Raw genomic sequence first — 12670 nt, 5'->3', positions numbered from 1 at the left:
TGCTAGCAGCAATATATTCTGCTTCGGCGGTGCTCAAAGCCACCGACTTTTGCTTCCTGCTCATCTAGGATATCGAAGCAGATCCCAAGGAGAAACAGCACCCGGAAGTGCTCTTACGGTCCATCACACTACCTGCCCAATCAACATCAGTATATCCAAGTAGTCTCACATCTTCGGCAGTGTATCTTAACCCATTGTGCCACGAAGATATCTCAGAAGATTCTTGGCATCAATCCAGTGAGGCTCAACCAAATATGAGCTCACAATGCTAACTGCAAAACATATGTTCGGACGGAGGTTCACCAAGAACATCAACGCGAATGAGTTTTTGAAACTCAGAGGCATTTCCCAAATCTAGTCCGACATCACTACCATATAACTTCTAAAAGTTAAGATCCTCGAGGTAGTCACAGGCTTGCAGTCCATCATACCAAATCTTTCCAATATCTTTACCACATATTTTCCTTGAAATAGGAAAATTTCCCTTGGCTTCTACCATACTTCAAGTCCTTGGTCCTTCATTTCAAATTCAGAAGCCAACTCCCTCTTACATTTTTGAATGAGAGGGTGTGCACCTGTTAGAAAGAGGTCATCTACATACAACACCAGTATGAGATGCTTGTCATCTTCAACCTTAAAGTAAAGGTTAGGATCGGCTTCACTCCTAGTGAATCCCAGCTTCATCAAGTAGCTGTCAATCCTCTCATACCATGCTCAAGGTGCTTGCTTCAACCCATAGAGAGCTTTCTTCAACCTGCATACATGAAATTTTCGATCATAAATTTCAAATCCTTCGGGTTGCTCCATGTAGACCTCTTCTTTGATCGAGTCGTGTAAGAACGCAATCTTGACATCCATCTGATGTAGGTTCCATCCTTGTGATGCGACAAGGGCTATGATCGAGCGGATGGTCGTATATCTGGCAACAAGTGCAAATATCACATCATAGTCTATACCTTCCTTCTGGGAGAAACCACGAGCAACAAAACGATCCTTATACTTTTCCGTACTTCCATATGCTGCATGCTTTATCTTGTAAAGCCATTCGGAAGTAACAACTATCTTGTCCTGGGGTCTGGGAACTACTTCCCAGACATCATTCTTCATGATAGACTCATATTCTTTGGTCATAGCATCCTTCCATACTTGATGCCTGACGGCGTCTGAGAACGATGGAGTCTCATTTTGTATGATCGTGCTCATGATGGTCAGGTATCCCTGATACCTATTAGGTTTCTTACTTTCACGAAAGGTTCCTCGGGGTGCAGCATGTCCTTCAGCATCATCAAGTAGCCCCCTAAGCCATGAAGGCCTCTTCCTAGAAGAGGAAGGCTCATGTGGAGGAGGATCAATCGGATCCATGGGTTCTTCTACATCAGGCATTGATTCATCATCCTTTTCTTTCGGTTCCCTGATGTCGACTTCTTGAGAGCTCCTCAAAGTCGGAAGATTGTTCAACTTGCTGAGAGCCATATCTTCGTCAAAGGTGACATCATGACTAATTACGACTTCCCTTTGACCAGCTACATAGATTCTATAGCTTTTATTATTTTCACCATAGCCCATGAAAATTCCCTTCTTTCCAGATGCACCCAATTTATTTCTTTTCTCTTTTGGTACATGAAAATATATAGGGCTTCCAAAAATTCTAAAATGAGAAACATCAAGTTTCTTACCGGTGAACTTTTCTTCAAGAGTCTTGGAACCCAATGCTTGATGAGGGCATCGATTTTGTACATATACGGTAGTGTTTGTAGTTTCAGCGCATAGAAACTTCGAAAGTCTTTGATCATGTAGCATGGCCCGGACAGCTTCCACAATCGTGCGGTTCTTCCTTCCCGCCACACCATTCTGCTTAGGAGTATGTGGTGTAGTAGTCTCCCTCTTAATGCCAGCCTCAGATATGCCTGAGTGAACCAACTATAATATATCGGAGGTCTTGCTTTGGCTTGAGGGGAATGGTCCCCTTTTGATCTTTCCTTCGACACATCCCGGACATACACCTTCTTTCTCTACTTGGAATTCGGGCATCCCTGTTACCATCTGTCTTACATCGGGTAGAACTTTGTAATGAAGGTGGGCAAACCTCCGATGCCAAAGTTCGGGCTGAAGAGTTGTGTCACAAGACATGACACCTAGCGGACTTCCATCGACCTGATATAATGAATCAACACTAAACCCAAGAGTAAAGGCATCTTTAACATCATTTTTCCATATACGTACCTTGCCATCACTGAAGGTTGCCTTGTAGCCTTTGCCTTCCATTGCCGAGATGGACACTAGGTTCTTTTTGAGGTCAGGTGCATTTAATACATCCTGGACTTTCTAGCCTTCTTGAATGGTTGTCCTCTTCCTCAATTCCCAGCTCTCCTCTTACCTTTTCTATTGAATTTGTCATTCCTTTGATTTGCCATCAGAGGGATTTTGATCATCGTCCTAGCGTGAGTCCTTTCTATTAGGGCACTCCCTTGCATAGTGACCTGCTTTATCGCAAATGTAACATCGTCCTTTTCTTCCACCCTTAGGTCCAGCCTTTCCTTTTGATTTAGTCCCGGAATTATTTCTTTTCTTAGCATGAGAAGAAAAAGCAGCAGGAGGACCTTTAGGCATGGGCATTTCTTGCTCTTCTTCCCTTGTTTCTTCTTGAATGCATCTAGCCATTAATTCCTCGAAACCAGGAATTACATTATAGTTCAGAAGAGTATTCCTAAACACATACCATTCAGATGGTAATCCTCCAAGATTCGTGAATGCCATTTCCCTGTTAGTAATAGTCTCCCCAATAGATAGGAGATCGTTCTTGATCTCGGTGATTCTTAAGAAGTATGCTTGCATACTCTCATCTTTACCCTTCTTGATTTCCCTCAACTTATTTCTAAGAAACAAAACTTGATTTGCATCATTTACTTTAAATAAACTCACCAGTCTATTGTAGACTTCCTTGTAGGTGTCCAATTCAGAGATGCAGGCCACCAAATAGAGTCCCGGATGATCTTCTATTTTGACTTCTTCGGTTTTCCATTTGTTCCATGCAGCAGCAAATGCATTTGATGGAGGCTCAACAATATTGCCTCTTACATGGTCCAACATTCCTGGATCTTCTAGTGTTTAGATCGATAGACATCTTCCATTCGTGATAGTCATCTTTCTCACGGAGCTTGTCTTTGGCAGGAAAGAGTGTTGAGGACCCCATAGTTCTTTTAGGATAGCCTTTCCAATCTTCTCTTCGGTGATTGCTTGCTCTTGCTCGGGCTTTGTCTTCACCTCAGCTCTGATACCATGTTGAGTTATGGTATGTTCTATGCTTATAACAGTTTACTTCTTTTTCTTATTATATTCCACAGATTAGCAATCACATGTACATAAAGTAAAGTGCAGATAGAACATTAAATGATCGACAGAAAACAAGCCAAGACAAGAGACACAAGATGTGGCGGCTAGCCAGGGACAAACCCCACAATGTGTGGGGAAACCCTTTGATCAAATCTTCTTTTATCTTCAATAATTCATCAGAGAGAAATAGTACAATAAATCTGATTCATATCAGCAGTAGCAAACCCTAGATCAGCAGCATCAGCATTAGCGGCTTCATTATCAAACTAGGGCAGACGATATCTCACAAACCGACCGTCGGATTGACTTCATTCCACCACCAAAAGTTGCGGCTTCCAGAGGAGGTTCAGATGAACCTATAGCGCAGTTCAGATGAGGAGATCTTCTAGGCCACGCAGGTCAATCTTTACTTCTGCAGTTGCAGCTTCAGTTTCAGTAGTTTCCGGCTTCAAACTAGGGCAGTTGATATCTTGCAAACCGTTCGTCGGATTGACTTCATTCCACCACCAAAAGTTGTGGCTTTCAGAGGAGATCCAGATGGACCTACAGCACAGTTCCAAAGAGGAGATCTTCTAGGCCACGCAAGTCAATATTTGGATCTGCAGTTGCAGCTTCAGGTTCAACAGCTTCCGGCTTCACATGTGTGAGAGAGAGACCCATTTCTGCGCAGTAGAGAAGAGACTCATTTCTGCGCAGTAGAGAGAGAGAGATATGTGATGAGAAGAGTGAGTGAAAATGAGGAAAAGTCCTCTTATATTTATACACAACGTTGGTGTTTGAATAGATGCGACTGTTGGGCTTCTGAGCCTACATGAGTTGTAGGTCGGCTTGATAATAATTCCATAATCAAAATAAATTCATATCTCCATGAATACTTATCGGAATCGGATGATCTTTATATCAATCCTACACCTCTCAACAAGAGGAATCTAATAAAAATATTATCAGCCATGAATAAGATGACCCACATGAAGTTTTGCCCTAGTTGCCAATTTTAACAACACTCAAACTGAAGGGGGCTGAGAAGCTCAAACCCCACTTCTATGGACCATATCGTGTCACTTAGAGGGTGGGGGATGTAGCATATGAACTAGAGCTACCCCCAGGGAGCCGAGTGCACAACATCTTTCATGTGTCTTGCCTGAAAAAGGCACTGGGACAGCAGCTACAGAGCTACCCCTATGGACGATGAGGGGCATTTGGTGTTGGAACCAAAGGCCATTTTGGATACCAAGGAGAGGCATCTACGTAACAGGGTCATCAGGGAGTTTTTTATTCGATGGAGGAATCTGCCGGATGAGGATACCACCTGGGAGGGGGAGCAGATACTCCAGCATCCTTCATCGCAGTTGCTTAAGGACAAGCAACGTTTTGGCGAGGAGGACTTTGATATTCCTACTTAGTATTTTACTAAGTAAATATCATTTTTGCTCATTTTTGGTTTATTGCACGGATGCACTTAGGAGAAGTGGGCTTAGAGGACCCACATTTGACTTTTGACGTAAGAGGCACTCAAACATTAGAGCTAGAGGAAAAATTGTGGCTTTGGTGAAGCATGGGGGCCACCACAAGAGAATTTCGGCCGACATGGGAAGTACACTCTCATTGGAGTGGAATTGGTGTGAGGAGTTCGATGTGGGCCCACATGGGCAATTTTGGAGGCAGCTTGACAAAAGGAGGAAGAGACTCTCATTTTGCTCATTCATCTATCATTTACAAAATTTTCTAAGACAAGAGCACGCTTGAGCTGAAGCCAAGTCTGCAAGTGTTGTTTAGCACACGAGTGTCTCAAAGCGGAGATTTTAGCCCTTGCATCGGTGGACTTCGAGTGCCAGCCCAAGGAGGGAATTTCACCTTGCCATTTCCGCACTACCAACAAGAGGATCGAATTTATGAGAGAGAGGCAGCTACAACAAACGTAGTCTTTTGTGGGAGCACTTCAGGAGGTGGAGGAGTGAGTTGGGGATTGAACTGAAACTTTGAGTGAAGGCCTGGGGGACATTTTGAGGAGCATTGCAGTCAGTTTGGAGACCATTTGCAGCAGAAATTACAGGTGGTTCGAATTACCCAACAATTGAGCCATAGAGGGGAAATAGGGCCGAATTTCCGAAGTCAAGCAAAGGCCAATTCCTTCGTGGGTATTTATGGGTATTTGGTGGAGAGGCTAAGATTAATTTCCCAGAATTTTCTGAGCACCGAAGAGGACACTAGCAGCAGATCCATTCACCCAGTAGCATATTTTTGGGCATCTTCAGCACAGAGCTTGAGCAGCATAGCAGCAGATCAAAGGAGGGTATCTTATTTGTCATTTGGGGTTTTGCTAGCTTGCCTTGAGCAAGCCCAAGTGCACTCATTCCATTACCTTATTGTACACCCATTTTCATTAATAAAAAGAGCTCAGCAGTGCAGTTTTGGTGCCAATTTGTGATCTGATTGTTTGTCACTGTTTTATGGTTTTTTTGTCTATGTTTGCTTTGCACATTTACTGTTAATTGTCCTCAGGGATATTACACACTCAAATCTTGCATCTGCATTTTAGGATTAGCCTCTTGCATTAATTAATTTACTTCCAAGCATAAGCTTGGTCGATAGAGATATAGGCCCACCTTTCTCATCTAACTTCAGGAGTTTAGCACCTTGTTAGTGGTTAACACGATGACCTTGCAGTCGTCATAGCCACAGTCTCTGCAACGCCAGAGGCATCAAATGGTTAGAACCTAAGCGGAGGTATCGTTAATCAAGCCTTAACTTGCTTCCCCTTGGATTCTCTCTCACGACCTACTCTAGAGACTAGCTTCAAAACAGTAAGGAGGACATATAACCTAAAATAAACCAAGATTCTGCATCTCACCTAGATTATAGGATTTGCATTTCATTTAGGATAGTGAAGCATCCTTAAGCAACAATTATTCATCTGGTAACTTGGTAAATAATTTGTCTTAAGCAAGTAATTGACTCCATTCAAGGCACTAGTCTTCCACAATAATCTAATCAAATCATTTAACTTGCTAATTCAACCAAGTTGCTAGGCCAGTCAGTTGTGTCTCCAGGACTTGTTGGTTGCCAATAAGTCTCCTATCTTCACATTTCATAGGGACTACCCCCCATAGATTGTTGTAGGGAGACAACTAGAACGGAGAGGGCGGGGATCAGAGTGACAGCCCTTGTCCTAGCATTGCCGCATCTTGCCTGTAAAGTTTGGACGACAATAGGACCCACCCCACTTGTGCACTTCATGGGGCGCCCATTACTCTGACCAAGTGATTTATGCCAACTCACTCTCTTTATATCAAGTGACAATCTCTTATAGTAAAATAAAGGTGTGAGCCTAAATGGAGGGACCTTCAGAATGGTCTGGTACTTTTTATTGCATGATTAACTAAGAGAAAATTTTATAAAATTCACATGGTTAACACGTCAATCTTATGTCAGTCCACCAAAACATGGCAATTGATTGAAACAGCTGAACGAAGGGCTATCCTGGACTTTTAGCCTTCAAAAATTTAATTTTCAGCCATCAACTTGCTCTGGAAACTATGCCGGAATCCCTAGGAAATTATAATTTTACTTAGTTTATTATGGCTGGAGCAGTCTAATAGCAAGCTGATTTTATGTTGAATATTTATGAAATATAACCTAGCTTGAGTTTTGCCTTGTCCAAGTGCACTTTCCAGGCTATTTCATACTCATTTTCAAGCTTATTTTGGTGTGGACAGCTTGCTAGTCACATCTATTACTTGCCATTTGGAATTTCCCGACATATTAAAATGCATGGCTGTAGGTGTTTGCTGCTAATTTGAATCAATTTCAATGCAGAATTGCATAAACAAATCACTAGTTGAGTTGTCCAAGACTTTGGTGGACCCTGGACGCAAGTCTCATTTAGTTTTATGATCTTATAAGGGAGCTAACAGCAAGCTGTTCACTCTTATTAGTTTGTTGGTCCAAAAAATCAGCAAGCTTATTTTCACATCCACCACGCAGTCACCATCTCCCAGCCTTTTTGGCCATCAAAGGAATTGAGGGAGTACAATACCCAAGCTAGATGGTCCTAAGCAGACTTATACACAAGTCCATCACCTCTCCTTCTTCCCCATTTCACTGCCTCAGACACAGGACCATCTAAGGTGCAAGTAGTGTCTGCCTCGTGCCAAACTACCAAAGAGGCTGTAACCAACTCAATCACCAGATCAATGAAATCCATCTCAATGGACAGATTTTGCTTATAACACATGTCTCTGATAATGCTTATGGTCATGGAGTCTGTGTCAAGCCTTCAAGGCCCACCACGTCTCTTTCTCCCCAACTAGTAGAAGAATAGGATGAGCTCAATCCTTTTCTTCTTAGTATTCTACCATACTAAAATCCCCACAAATAAGCCCAAAGACATTTGGGAGGTCATTATCCGTCCAATGTTAGAATTCCACATGCTCTTTGGTGTTGTTGGAGGCAAAGCTATTGGTGAACCCTAGGAGTTGTGTGTCCAAATTTAAAAGGATAAACACAAGTATTTAGGAGCGATTTGTAATTCAATCCATAATGGCATTAGCAAGATTGGGAGAGACAAGGATAGAAACTCCCTCCTACCCATCAGAATGATCAAAAAATAAAACTTTAGCCCCAACACAAACAATTGCTATGGCAATACAAAGCGTGAACCTTATAAAGTTAACATCTTGCATACAAAGAATGTACGTCCCACCTAGTGAGTCAACACCTGGTAGACAATTTGCTTTTACTAGGGTCATTGAGACCCTAGATGTTCTACAAAGTCACTTTCATTAGAAACCACCCAAATCTGGGATTTCCACCTCATTGTACTTGAGGGCCTGAAGAATGCCAGAAGGATTGGCAAAAGATATGGCACCAAGCCAAAATGATCCTAAGGTCACTTGCTTCATCTTTTTGGTAGCACTAACAGATGATACAAAAGCAATTTCTTGGGAGTTTAGTACTAGGGGTGCAGTGTGACTGATAAATTACTACCCCTGGTGACTATGGAGCTAGCCAAGGCCTTGGATATCTCTGAATCTTCTTTTCGAACTAGGGTCAGTTGTCATATAGACCTTGTTGGCTGAAGGATTCATTGCTGGTGCTTTCACAGGTCAGGTACTAGGCACATCGCCATTTCTAAGTTTCTTCCCTTTCCACACAACTTCCGTCCAAACCCCTACACTTGCCTTGGGAGTTTGAGTTGCTATAGGCATATGGATCAGTGATGATGGGGCCTTCTCAAATTCAATTTGGGTCATCAGTGAGCAGTCTCGAATGCAAAGGAAATACTTTGGCACCTAAAACAGGATTCGATAGATTAACATATTGAAGTAGTTGACAATGCACCCAACTGCTAATTCGGATATACACAACTTCAAGGTCCTCAAACAAGGTAACCCGCATGTACACAGTGTTGAGGTCTAGTGCTAAAAACCATTCTAGACATTCACAGATAAATATTAAATTGCCCGAGGGGTAGCAACCCACCATAGGGCCCCGGCCAACCAAAACTACATAGGCAAGCTTGGGAAATCTACCCACACTAAACAGACAAGTTGCATCGTTTTATAAGTCATGATTCAACCCACCATAGGGCCAGCCAAAACTACATAGGCAAGCTGGAAAAATCTGCCCACACTAAACAGACAAGTTACACTGTTTTATAGGTCAAGAAATCATGGTCCACTGGATATGGATGACGAGGGTGTTTCTGCAAATCCATGGGCAACGATTTAGTATTTCCTTCACGTGTGCAAGATCACTAACTAGAACAGGAAGAAGCCCTTTGTGCAGCTCTGCATATGTGTGCCGCAGGTGTGTATAGTGCCAACCATAAGCCTCCCAAACCTTTGGACGCACTTTCAGGTAATCACTTTAGGGGATACCCTTCCAACAAATTACTGAAAAATAGATCTCTCTCAAAGTTCATGACACAGAGTAGCACACACAAGCTTAGAGGACTCAAGGTCAAGAAGGGGATCAATACCTTGTGCTACACCATGGGGATGAGCCTCCTCAAAGCCTTGGGTGCCATTGCCAGCCTCTGGTTTAGACTCATAGTTATACAAAATCATAGAAAGTTCAAGCAAGGCCATCAAGGCCATTGAGCCTCACATTGTGACAAGGGGTTGTTGGCCAAACAAGCCATCTCAGCCAATCAACGCAGAAAAGACAAGACAAATGCACTACCCACAGCCAAAAGATAGAGATCCATCAAATCAAACCCTAGCCCTTGGCTCCATCCTCCTAACTTAACATAATCAACCAATTCATATTAGAAAACACGATTACAATCTTCCATTGTTTGTGAAACAAAACTAATGATACGCTATGTCAAATATTGTATATTTTAATCTATAATTTGTTGTAGGCCGTCATTATGTATTTGCACCATATTAATCTTTGGAAAACTACATGAACTTGGGAGGAAATAGAAGTAAAGGTGGAGTTGCTTTATGATCTACTATATGATGCTTTCAAAAAAACAAAAAAAAACAGAATTTACAAACACTTCATAACAACCATGGAATGGACACTTACCTTGAAAACATTCAATCTGAGGTATTGCAACTGCTTCCATCAAACCTAGATTATAAACATGTGATATCAAAGGTGCCATACCATGATAACGTAACCCCCCTGCAAAAGCACGAAAAGTATACATGAGAGTCAGAAAGATAATTCACCCACCGACAGGAGTAAAATTAATTTGAACGTATAATAATCTCTACTATAAGCTACTCCATCCTAGTCTTGCTTTAAATTTGTGAGATTTTATCATTTATGGCTTGTGTCCATTTTCCTTATTGATTTTATGTTTTGTTACTATAACAGAATGCTTCTTCTTGAATTCTCAGAAGGGATGTAAGCATGTTTCACCTGCATGGATAGGATCTGGAATAAAATCATGTCCAAGTGAGTGCATTTTCAGTAACGGTGTCATCCCTGCTGTATCCGCATAATCATAAACATAAACACCCTTGGTAAGAGAAGGGCATGCTGCTGGTTCAACAGCTCTAATGGTAGGGTTCATGTTGCCAGCTAGCTTCTCACGAATAAATGGAAAAGAAAGCCCTGCAAAGTTCGACCCACCACCTGTGCAGCCTATAATTAGATCTGGTGTTTCTCCGACAATTGCCATCTGTTTTAGGCATTCCTCACCAATAATAGTCTGGTGTAAAAGTACATGATTAAGTACACTACCCAAGGAATATTTGGTGTCCGAATTAGACAATGCCATCTCCACTGCCTCAGAAACTGCAATACCTAAACTACCAGGACAGTCTGGGTCTCTGTTGAGAATGGCACACCCCAGTTTTGTCAAGTCAGATGGAGATGGATGGACCTTTGCTCCCCATGTCTCCATCATCATTTTTCGATAAGGCTTCTGATCATATGAAGCCCGAACTTGCCAAACCTATAAAACTTAATTGCCAATTAGTCTATAGTCAAGGTAAACTTGAAAGAAAAGGAAAAAACATTGAAGGCAGTATTACAGGTTTTACCTCACACTCAAGATCAAATAAACCGCATGCAAAGGCAAGGGCACTGCCCCATTGACCAGCACCTGTTTCTGTTACTAGTTTTCTGACACCTTCTTGAGCATTATACCAAGCCTGTGGAACAGCTGTATTTGGCTTATGTGAACCTGCAGGGCTGGCACCCTCATACTTATAGTAAATCCTTGCAGGTGTTCCAATAGCCTTTTCCAATCTCAATGCCCTGATTGTATAAGCATGCAAACTTTATTATTTTCTAACATAGACAGTATTTTATTTATGGAGTGAACATCAATTTACCATTGCTCCTTCATCTGAAATAGCATGTTATCCTATGAAAGTACTCTCTTTCTAGCACCTTCAGAAAATGAAATCGAGTATGTTAAATAACCCACAAAAGCTGACTCTCTCTTTTATTAGGAAAAGTTTTGCTCGCCATCAAAGTTTCATCTTCGTTTTTAAATAAGTTTTTTTTTTTTTGTTGGGAAATGCACACATGTAAAGCAGTAAGGCAGGAAGCTAATTTATAACTGTCGATATTTGATTGAAATTACAACACATTTGTTTTTTTATATTTTGTGTTCTCTGATGGAAAATGGAAATGAGGTTCTTTTCACTCATACTCCAAGTGTGCAATGAATGAATGAAACAAAAAGAGACCTGAACAGGGGTGTAGCTCGCCGGCTCTTGTACACTTGAAGAACCTCTTCTGGAATGTCAATGTACCTCTCTTGACTCGCCTCTTGCATGATTAATCCTTTTGGAAAGAGTGGCATCAAATCTTCTGCTTGAAGTGGCAGACGAGTCTGTGGATGTAATGCGGGTGGAGGTGGCTCGGGAAGGTCAGCAATCAAATTGTACCACCGGCGAGGTATATCCTTGTCATCTAGCATTATCTTCACCTGTAAATTAGGGGTTGTTCCTGTATTGATTCTTGCTTGAGTAATGAACTTATTATAAAATATTTTCTTCCTAGTTTTGACTCTCCCATGGCAAGTCCCTTGAAGTGCTGCAAGCTGGCTATGGGAAGCGTCTCCAACTGAAAAATTTATTTGAAAACACAAACAAACAACTGAGTAAAACATTCCCGTGGAAGCCATCTTCTGAAGTGCAAAGAGAAAATTTGAATATATACCCACCACTTGGGGAGAGCAACATTGTGCCGAGGGACCTTAGCCGCCTCTGGAAGGTTCCCAGCAGCTATTCGTTATAGATCCTGGCAAAGGGAACCGTTTTCTGAATGTTTTAGATTTTCCAGTTCCGTTTACTGAACAGAGGAAAGACTTAATCAGCGATATATTGGGTATTTAATGCCCTCAGAGCAGTAAGCTACTTAAACCTATAACACTGGAGCCGGCAAATTATTAACTGACTTTTAAGTGACCTGCTGCTCTGAAGACATTAAATACCCAATATATGACTGGTTAGTTCCAGCGTAAAACAAACCTCCGTAGGACGGACCAATCACGGTTAGCATCAGCCAGCCGTCATAATAAAAGTATAGTGGCAAAATGAGTCAAATTATTAAAATATTAAAATATAATAATAATTTAATATTTATTAATACTTATTTATTAATATAATTATAGATAAATATCACTATAATTTATGTATTTATATTACTTTATTACATATAGTTATGTATAGTAACCTGAGTGCCCTAATTACTAATATTAATATTATTCTAATTTTTTATAATAGATATATGGTCAATTTCTGATTTAAACTTAATAATATAATATTAATATACTATATATTATGATATAAAGTTAACACTGTAATATTAATATTAATATAGAATATAGTAATAGCAATATATATTAATATTTTTTATTAATATAATT

General features: G+C 41.0%; 1 protein-coding gene across 1 annotated transcript in view; it reads right to left on the bottom strand.

Annotated features, from left to right (window-relative positions):
* LOC149238988 (uncharacterized) overlaps positions 1-12193 on the bottom strand; it is a 94348-nt gene extending 82155 nt beyond the window's left edge. Inside the window, exons 1-5 of the mRNA XM_089373279.1 lie at positions 11966-12193; positions 11487-11865; positions 10833-11049; positions 10207-10744; positions 9868-9966 (exon numbers count right to left, since the gene is read on the bottom strand). Of these exons, the coding sequence (XP_089229405.1) occupies positions 9868-9966; positions 10207-10744; positions 10833-11049; positions 11487-11865; positions 11966-11984 (1252 nt within the window). The 5' untranslated portion in view covers positions 11985-12193. The remainder of the gene's footprint in view (positions 1-9867; positions 9967-10206; positions 10745-10832; positions 11050-11486; positions 11866-11965) is intronic.
* Between the last annotated feature and the right edge of the window lie 477 nt (positions 12194-12670).

Source organism: Pinus tabuliformis, chromosome 8, assembly GCF_031772625.1.
Source record: "Pinus tabuliformis cultivar Carrire ecotype Pingquan chromosome 8, CPIR1, whole genome shotgun sequence".
Taxonomy (NCBI): domain Eukaryota; kingdom Viridiplantae; phylum Streptophyta; class Pinopsida; order Pinales; family Pinaceae; genus Pinus; species Pinus tabuliformis.
Note: the sequence above shows the minus strand (reverse complement) of the source record. Positions and strands in the feature narration are given on the sequence as shown.